A 19,096-nucleotide genomic window follows, 5' to 3' on the forward strand; every position below is an offset into this window, starting at 1 on the left:
TTCCATAAATTGGCAAAGGTATAAAAAGAAAATATATCTTTAGATATTAGAACAACAACCAACCCATAGCAGTATTCATAGTAGCAACATCACTAAATAGTAGCATAGAGTCAAAAGACACAGGTAGCTACACATAAAAGTCAATACTCTAAAGCAGACAATCATGCATACACAATATCAATCATGCATGAACACATAGTTAGTAGTTAAGTCAGAATCAATAGAAGATACTAGTAACATACATATTAACACGCACTATCGAGGTCCAGATGATGAGTTTGATGCTTCAGCGTGTGTGCACACACATGATAGGAACAAATTGAACCTAAAACACCAGGTAACACCTATTCACACAAGAGTTAGCAGCATGAATCAGATTCACACTACACATCCAGTAAAGTCAGTAGATAAATCATACTCCCATACACAATAAAATAGTGAAGGAAACACAATAGGTTGATGTGACCCCAGGTCCAACTCTTCTTTACACAAACCAACTCAAATCAACTGGTACGCGGATGATGGGTGTAAAGTTTGAGACTTCATTTCTCAATATACATCTTGTAACTGATCCTCAACAATCCATGAAGAATATCATCATCTTTAACCTCAATCTCCTATAAGCTCCAACTTTGTCTTCAACTACTGATCATCCTTAAGAAGCTCCATAAACCCATTATACACCAGTGCTTTACCAACAAACTCTCAGACTCATGTTAAGAAGTCATTGTTTAGCTTATAAAAAAAAGTCATTGTTTATTTTATTTATGTTTCTTTGTTCTTTTTACCAAAACCCTTTCTTTCCTTCTAAACTCGTAAAGTGGATTTAAATTACACTCCATTGAATAGTTGTGAGAAAAAATATTTAATTTAACATCTTTAATAATTATTTTATTTTATTTTTTTGGTCAAAATAAAAGCAAATTTCTAAGAAAAAATTAACTTTTTTCTCGTATGAATAAAGTTATTTTAATTAATCTCGTTTAATTTTAATAATTTAATAATACTATTTTTATAATATTATATTACTTTCTTTGACTGTGATAGTATAATTTATTAAAAATAATTTTAATTAATTTAATTTATAATGTTTTAAGTATAATCTTTAATTTTTATAGATACAAATTAATACTTTTTAAATTTTTCTTGTTTAAACATTGTATTTGAATAACTCTTTTTTATGACTTGTTCACTAAGTTAATAAATTTAAAATATTATATTATATTTTATTATTTATAAAATAAATTATTTTAGTTTTTATCTGAAAATAATAAATTCAATAATGTATAAAATTTAAAAAATGGTCAGAGTATTTTGAGATTTTAGCAGATAAGAACAAGAAAAAATTGTGAATATTTGAAAGACAACCATTTCTTTATTTTGGTTATGCTGACCCTTACTTTTTCAACATTAAATCAGCAAAAAAAATCACCTTTTGAGTTGTAAGCTTAAATTTTGAATGAATTGGGAATTGAAAAAGAAAAAAAAAATACTCTTTTAAGATTTATTGATGAAATGTAAAAGGGGAATAAAAAGGAAGAATTATAATTTTTTTTAAAGAAATTGTAGGGATTTTTTACTATTTAAAGGGTGATTGAGGAATATATTTTCTGTGTTTTTTTTAATTTGAGATTTGAGAAATCATTTTCTGTGTTTTTTTTTAATTTGAGATTGTGCTATAATGGAGCAAGTTCAGATTAGTTTAAACTCTATACCACCTTTTCTGGCTAAGACTTATATGATGGTCAGTGATCCTACAACTGATGCCATTGTTTCATGGAGTGCTACCAATAGAAGTTTCGTTGTTTGGGATCAACCTGAGTTTTCGAAGGAATTGTTGCCTAGATTCTTTAAACATAACAACTTCTCGAGTTTTGTTAGACAGCTTAACACCTATGTAAGTAAATTTAACGTTAATTATAATTTTCATTGCTTTGTTAGCTTGATTGGTTCTTTTGTTAATTTTATTCATTTAATCATTTTTTATCACTATCATTTATTTCTTGATTGTTGCATAAATTATGTTATGGTTTTTGATTTGATGAGGTTTTAGAACATTTTATCTTTGTGGATTTGTTAACTTCGAACGATTTATTTGAGCTTGTTAACTTCAATCGACTTATTTGAGTTTGATTACTTCCGTTAACACTTGTAAAAAATTTAGGCGAGCTTGCGAGATCCAGATAGAGTTTCTTATTTTCTTATTGTTGTTTTGTTTTTGAATTTATTTATCAAACTGTGTTATGGTTTATGGTTTGATCAGGGTTTTAGTAAGGTTGGTCAAGACCAATGGGAATTCTCAAATGAAGACTTTGTAAGAGATCAACCAGATCTCATGAAGAATATCCACAGGCGCAAACCAGTTTTTAGCCATTCTGCGTCTAATGCTCATAGGCAACGCGCTGCGACTTCTGGTGTTGTTGCTGTTGCTCCATTAACAGAATCAGAACGACGAAATTTCAAAGCTCTGATAGAAAACCTTAGACATGAAAAAGAAGAGCTACTTATGGAACGTCAGAGGCAACAAGAGGAGGGGAATCAAAACGAGATGCAGTTACGTTCCTCGAAGGATCGCTTGCAGCAGTTGGAACTAAATCAACAAACTTTGCACTCTTCCCTTGGTCAAGTGCTGCAGAAATATGCGGAAGAGGCAAGTCTCCTGCCATCTACAGTAAATACGGGGACAAAACGAAGTTATCTGGGAAATTGTCCCTATAAAAATTTAGCAAGCATTAAACTTCCGAAGGAAACTTCAGAAGAGTTATCTAAAGCGAATGTTGAGAGTGCGTCCATTCTCAGTATAAACATGGAGCGATTGGATCTGCTCGAGTCATCATTGGCGTTTTGGGAGAGTCTTACAAAAGAAGTTACAGACACATCTTTTGAAACTGGTGCAAAGTTGAACTTTGATGATTTTATGAATCCTCCACATGGTCCCGGAATGTCTCGTGCGCAACTAGATTTTGAAGTTCCGCCCGAGTCATCAAGAAACAAAACTAACTCTCTGCCAGATTCAGCCGTTGTTCCTGATCCTGATCCAGTAGAACTCGACTTGGATGAAATCTTTATTTATGATCCTATTGTACCAGAGCCAACTGCTATTGCGGTTCCTGATCCAGTTGCACCTGTGCCGATTGTTACCATTGTTCCTGACTCCACTACACTGAAAGAGCAACTTGTCGGAACAATCCCAGGTGCCACTGAATTTAATACACCATTTTGGCAAAAATGCTTGGTGGAAGATCCTTATGAGTTTGAATCAGAAAATCCCCGTGAAATTAGAAAATACTGCTGGAGCATCAAGGATCGAAAAAACCCTTAGTCGAAATTGATTATTCCTATTAACTTTTAATGCTTCCAAAATAAATGTAATAATTTTAGGTATGCATTGTTGGCTATGCTATGTATGCCGGGAGGGAGGTAGATATATCAAAGTGTGGGCAAGTGCCACCACTAATAATTTGATTATCACTATATCTATAATATACTACTAAATAGGTTTGTTTAAATAATATAGTGTCTTTTTAAAACTAAATCAAGATATATTCAGTAATTTTCACTTCAAGGCAGTATATGAATAGTATATTATTTTATAATATAATAATTTATTAATGAATAATTATTTTATAAAACTTTTTATAATTTTTTTTATATAATGTTTATCATATTTTTTAATATGTATAAAAAGTTTAAAAAACTTATATTAAAAGCAAATGAAATATAATAAGAAAAATAGTTAGGATTGATTTATAATAAGAAAAAGACTTCGATGATTATATATAATTAGATTTACTAATATGTCTTTTTCAAAGCTTTTTCCATTTCCAATTGAGAATTCTTCTCCTGCCTATGCAGCTAATCAGTGGCTTCTTCGCCTTGAGTTTAATTTTGAATTTTGGAAAGATTGAATGTTGAGTTTTTAACCTGGTTGTGCACGTCTTCAAAAACATCATTGTCCTAGAGACGAACCAAGTTTTTTTTCAATCTTGACATTCCGCTGTCGTTACTTTATGAGAAAACACACTTGCTCCCTCTTCCTTGAGAGTATTAGTAAAAGTGATTTCAGTGTTTTTCTTAAAACTTTTGCCTTTCTTCCATTTCTCTGGCTTCATCAATTCCATATAGCCTGGTATCCTTCTAACTTAAATTTTATCTTTAGCATTTTCTAGTATTTTAGACATGATGAGTGATAAACGATCAACCTAGTGGGCGATTATGAAGTTGAAACTTTATCCTCTAATTCTCTTATTTTCCTCGTAATAACAATCACCTATAACCAAAAATAGTATCTTGTCTGACGATTTTGACTCAGAAAGGGTATCTGATGAAGAAACTTCTTAATCTGACTCATTAGATTGATAACTGCGAGCCCGTAGATGTTTATGTGAAGGCCTATCCAGCTCATTAGGAACATGTAATAATTAATTATAGTTGCCCAAATTTGAAGGTTTTGATAGAGAGTCCTTATCATTCATGCTTACTAAAAAATTGCAGATGCATAACAACCATTGACCGGTAAGGATTTCCAAAAGTTTAGTATTTATGTGGTGTTAGAGCAAGGTCATAAGAGTGAGAAGCTTTGTTTTAAGGGTGTTTTTTGTGAATATGAGATTGATCTTTTCCTCAGTCTGAGAACTGGGGTATTTATAAAGGCTTTATTGCTCCTAGATTGTAAAATTAGTGGGCGATTATGCCATAACTCCGTGATCAAGAATTTGGTAAAGGGAAGACTTATTTTTCTTAGAATCCTAGAGGAAATGGTTTTCTGTTTTGAATGGCTCTCTTGAGTTACCCATTGTAGATCCACACCATCATCCATACTTATTAGGAGAGTGGACAGTAGGAGGCCAATCTTGACAGCCTCTCGGCCCCTTTCAGGTGACCATATGACCCATTTGAAGGCCTCTGGCTTTGCAGGGTAGCCCTCCCTTACACGTAGCCTTCCTTATTTTTCATGGACTGTCCTGTCTTAGGAGTCATATAAAATTATACCAGTGCATAGTCTTTCAAGCACGAAGACTTGAAAAGGATGAAGTGTAATAATCTCAACAAGCGACACTTTAACTTGAGGCCCTCATATGAGACTTTAAGTTGAGTCCCAAAAGCGTGACTTTAAGTTGAGTTCTGTGGCGGTAAATTCATGATCATCAACCTATGGATAAGCAAGTCATCAAATAACGAGAGTCGCCACCGCGTTTTTATTGTTTCCAAGGGAAAAGGGAAAAGTACGAACAAAACCCAAAAATAAGAAGTTTTCGAATCAAAACTAATAAAATTCCAGAGATTACAGGTAAGGGGGTTGGTTACACAGAGGGAAGGTGTTAGCACCCAAAGTGTCCTAGGTACTCCTAGGGAGCTCTTTTTGTGTGCATATGTATTTTGTACAAAGTGATGTTTACAAACAAATAGAATGGGGGGATGAGAAAAAAATTCATTAATTATATTTTTGTGTTTGGCAAGACCTTCGGACTTGTGCCTACGTACCAACATAAAAATGAGGGATCAAAACCTCGTAGTTCGTGATACAAATTTCAAAGTGGATGCTTTGCTTTTTAACAAAAAATAAGTTTGAAAGGCACAAAGGCCTAAAAATGGTTTGAATGAGTTAATTCTTTTTTACTTTTGAAAAGTTTTCAGTCAAGTATAATTAAATTTATTTACAAATTTGATTGAGAAAAGAAGTTTGAAAATGAAATGGCCTAAGGCCAAAGTTTCTAGTTTGCAAAATGGTCTAAGTTTAGAAACAAAACAAGTACAAACAAAGAAATTTTTAAAAGGAGGGAGAGATTTTGAAATTAAAGAGATGGGGAGGAGATGAAGAGACTAATCCTAAGCACAAAATTAAAAGTTAAGAGTTGAAAAGATCTGACCAATGGGCTGCAATCCAATAGACAAGAATGTCATATAGAAACCCAAATTCCCTTGGGCATTAAGCAACAAACAATTCACAATATAACAACTTGAAGAGAAAGGCATCAAATAAAGATAGCCACATCCAAACTTATCAACTCCATGATCTTCTTCAAATTTGCCCATGTAGTAGATGAATTCCACAATGCTACAAGTCACATGTTCAAAATAACAGCTTCACAACGATCGTGTTGCAGATGAACTCAAAGAGATCTTCAATGATGTATCAGATGAAGTTTCAAATTGCGATCACTTGGTTTCATGAAATTTGGCATTGGCCAAGTCCTTTTCATAAGGAGTGTTGCCTAAATTCTAAGTTCAATTATCTCATATCAAACCAACAGTCCACGCAAGATGTTTTTTAGGGTTTTTGTTCTTATTATGTACATTAATGGCCAAAGACCACACAAACAAACACAATATATACAAGCAAAATATATCACAAAATATGGTCCAAATGGACAAAGTGAAAATGACATTAACATAAACAATTAGAATGGTATGAATAATGGCAAATGAATAAGGCTTAAAAATAAAGTGCATTAAAGTAAATGACTTGAAATTAAATGTTAGTTGTTAATGAGTTAGAAGTTAGTATTGTTTTTGCTTTTTTTGTTTTAAGTCATTCTTTGGAGAACACTCAACCCACTTATCACAAGCATGGATCCTTGAACCAATACATCTTCCAAAGGAAGGAAAAGAGGTCAAGTTTCCATACAATACCATGAAAGAGAGGAGACTTACAATCTCACTAACTAGAATGTTATGCCTTTTGTGTCAAAAATTTAGCGATATGTTAAGCAATCGTAATTGGACTTATGTAGAAGTCATAACTATTTGAGGCCTGGCAATAGAATTTTGGTGTTAATGCATGTTAGAGACATAGTATAATGGACTATGCTCATGAAACATATCACACACAAAAAGAATATGCAAAAGAGGTGGCTTAATCTCATCCATACTTATGTTGATTTTTCAATCAACTAGCCTTAGGATATTGAGATATCATAGGTCCATGATATGAATGCATAAAGAAGGGGAATAAGATGAAGAGGGAGGGGAATGGATCAAAACTCAAATTGGGAAAAGGAGGACTTTTACAAAATTAAGATCATTCATTCATTTTTGGAGATGGGATGTACATTCCATCAATCCCCTAAATCCAATGATCTTAACCTAGCAAAGTCAAATCAACCTTGACCAAGGCCCAACAATACAAGTCAAACTCATACAAACAATCAAAATGGCTCAACACAATTATTTGGAATTTGTTCAATTTAAAAATACTAAAAATAATGCATTAAATCAAACATGGTTTGTCCAATTCCTAAAATCTCATCAAAACACCAAAGAAATGACCATGAGATTTATCATAGGTCAAACAAGGTCAAAGGACCTTGTAGAAAATCTTTCAAAATTTTTGGAAACTTAAAAGTATTTTTAAACAATTAAAAATATTCACAAAATCAATTAAATCATGAAAAATATTAATAATGATCCAAAAAATTATTTTAATTCAAAATATGAAAGAGGATTTTATTTAAATTTTTTTGGTGAAACTCTCATATTTTTTGGATCAATATTAAAATTAGTATGAATTAATGAAAATAAAACAAATAAAATGAAATTCAAATATTCAGAAAAAACGTGGACCACTTGATCTCCCTCATTAATTGAGGTGGCAGATCAAGTGGCCATCAACGCGCTTTCCACCATAGTCATTAGTCAACGCGTAACACAAGTGGTAATTACAAGCAACGCGTGAGATTAAAACATTTTGAACAAGATCAATGGCTCTGAACGTATCCAGCACATCACCGGCGCTAAACCTCTGATCACCTTCTCAAGCGAGCCTTACCGGACTGGTTCAGGCATCACCATCACATAAATGAAAAAGGAGGACATGATCTGAAAGAAAAAATGGTGTAGAGCATGAATATGACCTCAATTATAACTAACTCCAAATATATAAAAAGATATGAGGAGTTAAATTTAGAGGTGTGTCAACTGAGTTGCTTCGATTTGACCTCAAAGCAACTCAATCTTCTTGTCTACATTGGTAGGACTTCAGACAACCAAAGATCCAAGAGAATGGATGAGAATTGAGTGAGAATCGAAGAGAAGAAATTTTCGGGAAAATACCTTCAATGTTGTGCAGAACTTGATCTTGCTTGCTTCAATCCTTGCTTGATCACACTCAGGAAGCTTGCATAAGTGGTTTGAGAATGGAACAAAGCTTTGGATCCTGGAGCTTTTGAATCTCCAAACAGTGAGATTCAAAATCAATTTTCAAATGAAAATTCTCAGGTTTTCCTTTGAATTGTGAAGGTTTGAAGAGAGGGGGAAAAGTTAGCGCACAAAGGTCCTTTCAAATGAGCTCAGAGGGCTTGTATATATAGCAATTGGAAGTGTTATTTGCACACTTGAATTTGCTTCCAAGTTTGGCAAGGTCATGCACAAGCTTGCATGAGCGTGTAAATGCCCATGAAGCAATCCATTTTGGTCCTAATGCATCTGAAATGAAGTTGAAATGAAGCTTGAATGGAAAGGCAATGCTATGTGATGTTTTGAACATTTGATCTTTCCACTTGATACAGACCTGTTAAGACCATGCACGGCCCTAAAAAACCTTTTCCAAAATGGATGAAATAAGACTCTTTGAAAATCTTAGATCAAGGGGAATAACTCTTACGTTGGACACTTTTCCATTTAGAACTTGAATCATGGTGAATATTGAGGTGGAAGTTTGGAAATTTCAACATGTTAAAAAAATTTCTAAGTGTCAAGTCATATACCTCAATGTTCCATCTTACTTAACTTTTCATGTGATCTCCAAATGAGAAAAGTGTCTTCATAAAAGTTGTATATCTTTCAAATACCTTCAAAATGGTCACCAACTTCATGTCATTTGGATTTAGAATGATAGAGTTATACATTTTTGAAGTTGAGGAAAATCACTTGTTCAATGGTATAGGTAAAAAATGACCTATAATGTATCCTTATATCACATGTTCATAAAAGTTGATTTAGCTTTCACTCCAAACATAAAAGTTGATGATTTCAGTACTTCATCATATTTACTGATGATTTCAGTAGATATGGTTATGTGTATTTAATGAGACACAAATCAGAGTCCTTTGAAAAGTTCAAGAAATTCAAGAATGAAGTACAAAACCAACTAGGTAAGAATATTAAAACTCTTCGATCAGATCGAGGTGGTGAGCATTTAAGCCTAGAGTTTGATGATCATCTGAAAGAGTGTGGGATCCTATCCCAACTTACTCCTCCTGGAACACCCCAATGGAATGGTGTATCTGAGAGAAGAAATCGAACCTTGTTAGACATTGTCTGATCCATGATGAGTCACGACGATCTTCCAAACTCCTTTTGGGGACATACACTATTGACAGCAACTTACACACTTAATTGTGTTCCATCCAAAAAGGTTAAGAAGACACCATATGAGATATGGAGTGGTAAGAAACCACATATGTCTTACATGAAGATTTGGGGTTGTGAAGTTTATGTGAAACGACAAATTTCAACTAAGCTTGAGCCCAAATCTGACAAATGCTTATTTGTGGGGTATCCTAAAGAAACAAGAGGGTATTACTTCTACAATCCTTCTGTGGGCAAAGTGTTTGTCGCTCGAACTGGAGTTTTCCTAGAAAAGGATTTTATTTCCAAAGGAATCAGTTGGAGGAAAGTAGAGCTTGGAGAAATTCAAGAATCACAAAGCATTGATACACCTATGGAGAAATTAGAGTAGGAAACACAAGTAGTTATGGAAGAGCAACCTGCTCAAGTAGAACAAGACCAACGTAGTTCAAGCAAGATACGTCACCTACCTGAGAGATATGGATATCTCATAACTGATCAAGGTGATGTATTACTCATGGATCAAGATGAGCATGTGACCTACCAAGAGGCCATAACTGGTCCCGAGTCTGAGAAGTGGCTAGAAGCCATGAAATATGAAATGGATTCCATGTACACAAATCATGTTTGGACCTTGGTAGACCCTCCTGTAGGAGTTAACCCTATAGGATGCAAGTGGGTCTTCAAAAAGAAGACTGACATGGATGGTAAGGTACATACCTATAAGGAAAAAATGATTGCAAAAGGATATAAACAAATTCATGGGGTTGACTATGATGAAACCTTTTCACCAGTTGCAATGCTTAAATTTGTTCCAATTTTACTTGTTATCGATGCTGATAACGCGAAAACACATCAGATAATTGCCTTGATTTACACTCAAACATCATACTGTTTTAACTAATATTCTGATTATTCCGCAAGTATTTGAGTTGTTTTTGCAGGTATTTAAATCTCCATGCATTAAAGAGCAAAATGAAGAAAAGGAAGAAAAAGAAGAAGAAACAGGTGAGAAAGCACAGAAAAAGCAGAAAACCAGATTATGCAGAATTTGCTGATGTGACGACCGTCACAGATTCATGACGCTCATCACGATCCAGACTGTGATGACTGTCGCAGGCCCATGACGAGCGTCACGCAGCCATAATATGCGCTTGAAACAGTCAGCCACAAGCACCCAAACGTGCCTAAATTTCCTCCAACAACTTATTCCCACGGATTCCTCGTTCAAAACTAAGTCTTCCTTGAATATCTCAACCACCAAGACCTAAAGGAGCACTATATAAAGGACCAAAATGGGAAAAATTGGGGATGCCTACTTTTACACTTACGCTCTGCAATTTAGTTTTAGAGCTTTCTAGCTTTTAGTATTTTCTTTTCAACAACCTTGTTTCCGTTGCCTTATTTTGTTCGCCATTCTTTTTAGCATTCCGTTTTTCCCTTTTCCCTCAGTTTTCCAGTTAGCCATAGTAGTAGTTTCCTACATTGGGGAACTACTACACTTTATTTAATTTTAGTAAGTAATTTGTATTGAAGAAGCAAAGCCTACCGACTTGTGGAGGACTGCTCAAGTACCCCAAGAATCGCTATACTCTGTTACTTCGATATCCAGGTTTTTATTGAATTATTATTATTATTGCCCAATTGTTATTATAAGTATGTTTGCTGCACTATTGATCTGTTTATGCCTTGTGTTTGCCTTACTTAATATGTTCGAATAAACTACCAGTATCGGTATGTAGCAACTTAATTTGATGGGATTTAATAATAACCAGTGAAAACCCTTTTTCTCAAACAATCTTTTAGGCTGAAGTTTTTAATTTAAATTTAATTAACTTATTCACAAAAGCTTAAAGAGCTATTTAATACGGTTTTACCACGAGAGTGGGAAATTAACTAAGGTGAGAACCAACAATCGCGAGAGCGTGAGGCTCGAGCTGGATAGTAAGAATTAGGCATTGAGTTTAAAAACAACGAGAGCACTTTAAAAGAAATTAGAACTTATTTATTTTTAAAGAGTAATTTTAACTTCAAATGGGACAGCGAGAGCGTACATTCTGACTTAAAGTTATAGGTTGAATCAACAACCACGAGAGTGTAAGATAAAGCCTTTTAAATAAACATTTTCTATTGAGAGACATTTGAACTCTAAACTATTCACCGGTGACTTATTGAATCCCTGACAATTAATGCGCTGCATACTGATTCCTTCCATTAATTATTTCCTAAAAACAAAAATTCCCTTAGATTTACTATTTTACCCCCGAACTTCTACTAATCAATTCCCTTAGCTAAACATAGTGACGTTAGCAACACTAGTTCGACCATAGGTCCCTGTGGGATCGATATCTTTTAAAACTAAAGCGATTGGACTGTGCACTTGCAGTCAAGTACCCGATAGACAATACTTTATATATAGCCAGATCAAGCATCAGCTGCATATCATGATTATGAAATATGGCAGATGGATGCCAAAACTGCTTTCCTTAATGGGAATCTTCTTGAGGATGTGTACATGACACAACCTGAAGGATTTGACATACCAGAAGAAGCCCAAAAGATATGTAAGTTACAAAGAACAATCTATGGATTGAAGCAAGCTTCCAGAAGCTGGAATCTTCATTTTGATGAAATAGTAAAATAATATGGATTCATCAAGAACGAAGATGAGCCTTGTGTCTACAAGAAGGTTAGTGGGAGCATGGTAGTTTTCCTGGTATTATATGTATATGACATATTACTCATAGGAAACGATGTCCCTACCCTACAACAAGTAAAGTCTTGGTTGGGGAAATGCTTTTCTAGGAAGGACCTAGGTGAAGCAACCTATATATTAGGAATCAGGATCTATAGAGATAGATCACAAAAACTGCTTGGCCTAAGTCAGAGTATATACATAGACAAAGTGCTGAGACGCTTTAATATGCATGATTCCAAGAAAGGATTCATACCTATGCAACATGGCTTGTGTCTATCAAAAACACAATCCCCTTCAACTAAGGAAGAAAAGGATCACATGAATAAGATTCCATATGCATCTGCAATAGGATCTATCATGTATGCCATGTTATGTCCTCGACTAGATGTCTCGTATGCTTTAAGTGCAACGAGTAGGTACTAATCTGATCCCGATGATGCTTATTGGGTAGCTGTCAAGAATATCCTTAAGTATTTGAGAAGGACTAAGGACTCATTCTTGATATATGGAGGTCAGGAAGAGCTTGTTGTAATTGGATACACGGATGCTAGCTTCCATACAGATAAGGATGACTTTAGATCACAATCTGGTTATGTGTTTTGCTTAAACGATGGCGTTGTGAGATGGAAAAGTTCAAAGCAATATACAGTTGTTGATTCTACAACTAAGGCCGAGTACATTGCTGCCTCAAGTGCAGCAAAGGAAGCTGTTTGGATCAAAAAGTTCATTAGTGAATTTGGTATAGTTCACAGCATTGTGGATCCCATTGGTCTCTATTGTGATAACAATGGTGCTATCGCACAAGCTAAGGAGCCTAGATCTCTCTAACGATCCAAACACATACTAGATCTATGGGCATTAGGGGTATGCCTGATTGGCTCTAGTGCTAGTGGGAGATTGTTGGTGTAATCCCTAAAGGCCAATACTTTTGGTACTTGTATCAAATTATTTATTAATAATAAAAGGCTTTTTCTTTATTATGTTTGTTTAATAAAGTCCCTAAAATAGCTAGTCCGTTTAATGTATCAAGTGTGACTTAATCATGAGATCCCATTAAACATAAGGATACTATTCTTAAAGTATCCGTAGTCGAGCTTTGTTGTGAAGTGGGATAAGATTAAAGCATTAAGACTATTATGTATATAGACTGATGATCACATCTCATGGATCATGGATAAGGAGTTATCAAGTCTTAAACATAAGTATGAATATTGAGAGTAATATTTATACTAGATCACATCCATGTGCATTTGATACAAGCAAGTGGTTCCCATGGAGTACCATGGATGTGAGGGGTGCTAATACCTCCCCCTTGCATAACCGACTTTCGAATCCGCTCTTGGTTGCGAGACCCTTTCTCTCATTTGGGGTTTTATCTCTATTTTCCCTTTCCTTTGGAATAAATAAAATCCGGTGGCGACTCTGTATTTTTCGCGGTGCTTCAGTAGTAACCCTTCATAGAAGTATTGAATAAGCAACTACTTAGTGATTTGGTGATGAGGACAACTAGACACTAGTTATTTATATCTCTCCTAATACTTAGCCAATGATTCATTTCCCTGTATAATACCACATATTTCCTTTCTGATTGATGCAACTCTAGAGACAGGAAAGTATCTTTCCAGGAAGACTTTCTTTAAATTATTCCAAGTTGTAATAGAATTCGGCTCAAGATAGTACAACCAGTCTTTTGCAGCATCATGTAGTAAGAATGGAAAGGCTCTGAGCTTGATATGATCTTCTATTATTCCTTCAGGTCTCACAGGTGTAGAACAAACAACCTAGAATTCCCTCATATGCTTATGCGGATCCTCACCTGCAAGACTATTAAACCTTGGCAACAAGTGTATTAAAGAAAATTTCAATTCAAAAGGAACACCAACATCAACATATTCGATATATAAACCATTATAATTAACACCAGGAGCATCAAGCTCTCTTAATATCCTTTGTTCACCCATGTTATTGTCAAAAGCAAGTTCATAATCAAATAAGCTATGCACATACAAAGAATCAGAATCAGAACCGCTAACAAGTGTGAACTAGTGCTAACCTGATTTTCTCTATGTTGTGTGTGCAAGGTTTTTTCAACTTCAGCATCAAAATCAAACAAGTCAAAACAACCAGACCTGGTAGCTAGAACTAATTCAGCAATGCAACAACAAATCTGAAAATGCTAATAATATCCCTATAGAGAAAAATATTTGTATAACACAGAAAAAGATTAAAAAATACAAAAATACGGAACTTAATCTAATGAAGCCAATTAAGAATTTAGAGATTTTTTTTTGGATTTTTCTAAAACTATGAAAACAGTAAAATATTCATAAAAAAATAGAAAAAAAATGAATACGTGCGAATCAGATTTTTCTACTAAATTTACATGGAAAACTTTCGAAACGGAAATAAATTTTCTAAAACCGGGTTTTTTGACCGATTTTGATGGATACACGTGAATCAGCCAAAACAGCAAGAACAGATGGGGAAAAGGAAAGGGAGAACACCTAAGACTCTAATATTGGTTAAAAATGACAAGAGTCCCCGACAACGAAACTAATTTGATTCATTATCATGCATGGGTCAAAAATGAGTAATTTAAAAATTATAGTTAGGGTAATGACTCTTGAGTCGTATCGCAAGGACTCTTGTTCACTTTAACCAACCGATTGAAATAAATGGGGGATTTTAATTTTCGATTATGCTACTGACTAATGGAAATTGATTACGAATATGATAAACAGACTGATCTACTATTTCGATTTCCTAATTTATCATTGGTTAATATAATTTTCATGCCCTAAGCAGATTCTAATCCCTTTTCGAATACAACATTAATCAACAAGCGTAACTGAAACTATGTGATTGATGTAACGCCCCAAAATTTTATTATTTGTTTTCTTAATATAATTGTACAATTGGTGTGTGTTGTGATGTTATGTTGTGTTAAGGGAGACCCTTGAGTGTGGTACACCAACCTTAGAAATTAGAATTTAAGGTGTTAAGGGTGTGTGATAAAAAAAAAGTAGAGATATGTGGGTGGTGGGAGAAGTAATGGTTGTTACTATTATTTAATTAGGATGATTTATATAAATAATAGTAATACTTAATATTTAAATATTTATTTTAATTATTATTGCTACAGTGATATAATAAAATAAATATTTGATTTGAATTTATTAACATAAATATTTTGTTTACATTTAATAAAATAATAATATTAGATTTAAAATAAAAATAGAAAATTGGTTGTTATAAGGGAATTGGAAGTGAGAAGAGGGGAAGTTACAAAATATGTGAAAACTTAGGAAAAAGTGAGCTAGGAAGAGGAGAGAAAAACCTAGGAGGATCAAGGAAATCACCATTGTCAAGAATTGGAGCTTAACAATCTAAGGTTAGGGGAAGAAAAACAATTCTTATAAGGGTGTATATCCATGAGAGGGTAGTGAGGAGTCCTTCCCTCTTAGGTTTACTCTTTACCATATTTTTGATTGAAATTCTTGGTGGTTTGCAATGTTTGTATGATGAGATGATTAGATTGTGATTGTTATATATAAATCCTTGATTGTTGTATGAATTTGATGTGATGGTGTTTGCAGAATTTTTCTGTCATGATCATGGAATAAGAGTTTTGGGGATATGAACATGATGAATAAATTATGAGAAATTATAAAGTGGTGATATGTTGGTGTTTGGTGAATTAATTGTTGATATATGTACATGGTTGATGATGAAAATCCTTGAAAATATTGTGAGGGATGTTTATAGGATGGAAATTGGGGTTTGAGATGTGTTGGATTCGTACTGTTTTAGTCCTTCCAAACAACATCATTTTTTAAAAATCCTTTGTACAGGTTTAGTCATAACTTTTGACTCGTGTCACATTTTAAGGTGGGATTTAGTGTATTGGTTAGCTGAGAGGGAGTACTACAAATATGATTCAGGGGGAAAATCATTTTAATGGATTTATCAGAGGGTTACAATAGGTGGAAGGAAGTGTAAAATATGATGGATATGAATGAAGTATGTGTCAGTAATTTAATCGTTGTATCACGAATGATTGATATGTGTGTTAATGACGTTAGTGGTAGTCCAGAAAGGTGGATTGTGTATTGAGTGATAAATGGTGGATCACGATGTATTATAATAATTGTGTGTGTTAAAATGAATCATAACGAAGTTCGTATCGGTAAATTGTTGTGACATAGTGAATAATTTGAATTATTTGTTCACTTGTGATTGTGATAATCCATAATGGTGGATCATGTAGTGCATGTCTATAGTTGTGTAAACGATTATGGATCATGACATGAATAATGACAAGTATGTAATTTTCATTTTTTTCCATGCCATGCATTCATAAATTGTTGAGTTGGTGGAAATAAGTTTAAGTTTGAAGGGGAACGTTAAATTTATCTAGAACTTTGAAGGGGAAGTTCGGGATTCCGAAGAGAAAGTTCGGGATTTCAAAGGGGGAATCGGGTTTGTATGATGAACCATTGATAAACAATTGGTAGCACATGCATTGGATCGAGTTATGGAGTCTCATCACATTTTCATTATATCGTGTGGTGTTTAATTATGGTGAGAATGTGGATTGTGAATGATTGTAGTGCATTATGCATGAACATTATCCTTAGTATATTATGCACCGATTAATTATACTAATGTATTTCCTATCCCCTTTTTGTTTGTTGTGTCTGTACTCCTTTGGAGTACAGAAAATCAAGTACCTGAGTAGTTGACGGTGCACGATATGTTGCTATCGGTCGGGTGTTTTAGTGGAGTCGCCCTGATACGTAACATCGAGGCTGTTTTATCTATGGGGTTGTTTTATCTATGTGTTTTTCACGTTACATATATTTAAATAATAAATACTATTATTTTAAACTACTATTGTTTGGATGTTTGGGTGAGGCTTTAGATGCCAAAAAAAATGTTTTTAATTCCGTTGTACCAATATGATTTATATGAGTTGAAGTAAACTTTAAACTTCAAGTTATATGGATGTGACATCCTACTTGATTTAATTATTTTTATTTTAGTTATTTATTTGAATCAGAAAGTAGTGTGTTACAATTTACACTCCTATTTTTCGAGTTAAGCAAACAGAATAAAGACTTGCATGAATTAACACAAAAGCTATGCTAACACGCGATGAAGATTAGTGAATGTAAATCAATCAAAATTAATCAATACATATTCTATAAAGGTTGAATAAAACATACAATACATAGAGCAGAATATTAGGGAAAATAAATTTGATTGAAAATTATAAAACCTCAAAGTATCGGCGGAAACCGAATACAACAAATCAACCGTCGGTAATTAGTTCTCCATGAATTCGTATAAATTTTCTAATTTTCATGAATGCATAATGAAACTACTGTAGCATCCAATTTTCTCTTATAACAAGGGAAATTCGGGCCCTTATGGAAGCCGATCCAAAAATTATAAAAACTGGCTCAAACTAACTATTTTAATTAAGTCTGGAACTTCAACGAATTATTCGACCCTCCTTCACTCTGTATCAGCTTTTGAATACAACACAAAACTTGTATCTCTTTATCTTAACTTTCCAACACATATCAGAACATATCAATCTTATTCTCGAAGCTCAAGTTATGGTTTACACAGTGAAAAGGTATCAAATAATTGTTTAAGCTAAAAATAAAGTACGAAAATAAAATAAAGGCAGAAATAAACTTAAATATAAAAACACACTAAAATAGTAAAAAATAATAAAATAAACTATAACGTTTCCTAAGTATTAAATTAGAAGAAAGTGCATAAAAATACACTGATGAGTGTCCATTCATATGCATTAAACACCACCTTTTCCTTGTTGAATTTCAAAACAAGTTCAGTTGTCTCCACATTTATTTTTGTATTCCCGATTGCCAAGAATGAGCGTTCGAGAATAATTGACCCTCCTGAATCACCTTTCATATCAATCACCACAAAGTTTGCAGGAAAGGTCAAACCATCGACATGAACTAGCACATCTTGTACAATATAAAGCTGATGTGTAACAGATGAATCGGCTAAAGTTAACATCATGTTGCTCGGTAAGATCTATCCTATTTTCAATTACTTACATTTTTTCAGAGGCATGAAATTGATGCTCAATCCCAAGTTATAAAGCATATGGGATTTTCTCCCTACCAATGATACAAGCAATTGTGAAATTTCCTGGATCCTTCATCTTTAGTGGCAATTCTTGAGGTTTTGCCATCCCTTCTTTCTCTGTCATATTTACATGTTCTTTAGTCAACTTTTGTTTTTCACCCTTCAACAATGCCTGAATAAACTTAGCAAACTGGAGAATTAATTATAAAATTTCATGGAATGAAATACTTACCAAAGTTTTGTCAACACTTCTTTAAATTTCAAACATTCCAGCCTCATCCTCATGTACCAGTTTCTTCTCAATGATGAGATATAGTGGTTTTATGTAATCTGGTAAATATGGGTTTGGTTCATTCAGGATTTGGTTCTTTGTTCTCCTCCAAGGAGAGTTTTTATCTATAAGTTGATCAATGGTGACTCATCTTTCCTCTTTATCACCTTGATGTCGAATCTCCTCTTTTCCAATTCCACCTTCTTTTTTCTCAATTACATTCTCTTTAACTATTTCCGCTTCACCCTTTTTAGTAATTACCCCAAAATTCATTTCCACAGTCTTGCATCATTCATTCTTAGGATTATATACAGTTTTACCTATGAATCCTCCATTTGAGCTTGGCAAAACAACTATTTATATGGATAATTGGCCAATATGTGTCTCCAAATTCTTGATTGACGCAGCATGGTTTCTACTCATGATTTCATGGTTCTTATTCATCTGATCAAAGCTACTTTGAGTGACTTTAATAAAATTCTACAAGGTCTCTTCCAACTGTGACAACTTCTTTGAAATAGAGCTTGTTGGCTTTGTTGCATACCTTGGTTAGCATTTGAATTTTGATTATTGCTCCAACAAAAATTTGGGTGATCTTTCCAACCCGAATTTTATATGTTGGAATACGGGTTATTCTTTTGAAAATTATCTAATTGAACCTCCTCACTTGTCCCTTCCAACAAGTACTTTCCATTCTCATGTTCTCCTCCATA

General features: G+C 33.8%; 1 protein-coding gene across 1 annotated transcript; it reads left to right on the forward strand.

Annotated features, from left to right (window-relative positions):
• The first annotated feature begins 1,650 nt into the window (after window positions 1-1,650).
• Window positions 1,651-3,565, forward strand: LOC127105129 (heat stress transcription factor A-4c). Its single transcript, XM_051042290.1, has 2 exons — window positions 1,651-1,897; window positions 2,264-3,565. The coding sequence occupies exons 1-2, from the start codon at window positions 1,682-1,684 to the stop codon at window positions 3,320-3,322; spliced, it is 1,275 nt and encodes a 424-aa protein (XP_050898247.1). The 5' UTR covers window positions 1,651-1,681; the 3' UTR covers window positions 3,323-3,565.
• Window positions 3,566-19,096: the final 15,531 nt, after the last annotated feature.

Source organism: Lathyrus oleraceus, chromosome 7, assembly GCF_024323335.1.
Source record: "Lathyrus oleraceus cultivar Zhongwan6 chromosome 7, CAAS_Psat_ZW6_1.0, whole genome shotgun sequence".
NCBI classification, from domain to species: Eukaryota; Viridiplantae; Streptophyta; class Magnoliopsida; order Fabales; family Fabaceae; genus Lathyrus; species Lathyrus oleraceus.

Excerpts from the sequence above, each read along its gene's own strand:
- LOC127105129 (XM_051042290.1), top strand. The coding sequence starts at position 1,682 with ATGGAGCAAGTTCAGATTAGTTTAAACTCTATACCACCTTTTCTGGCT. Across the intron at positions 1,898-2,263 it reads TTAGACAGCTTAACACCTAT|GGTTTTAGTAAGGTTGGTCA; the intron begins GTAAGTAAATTT and ends TGGTTTGATCAG.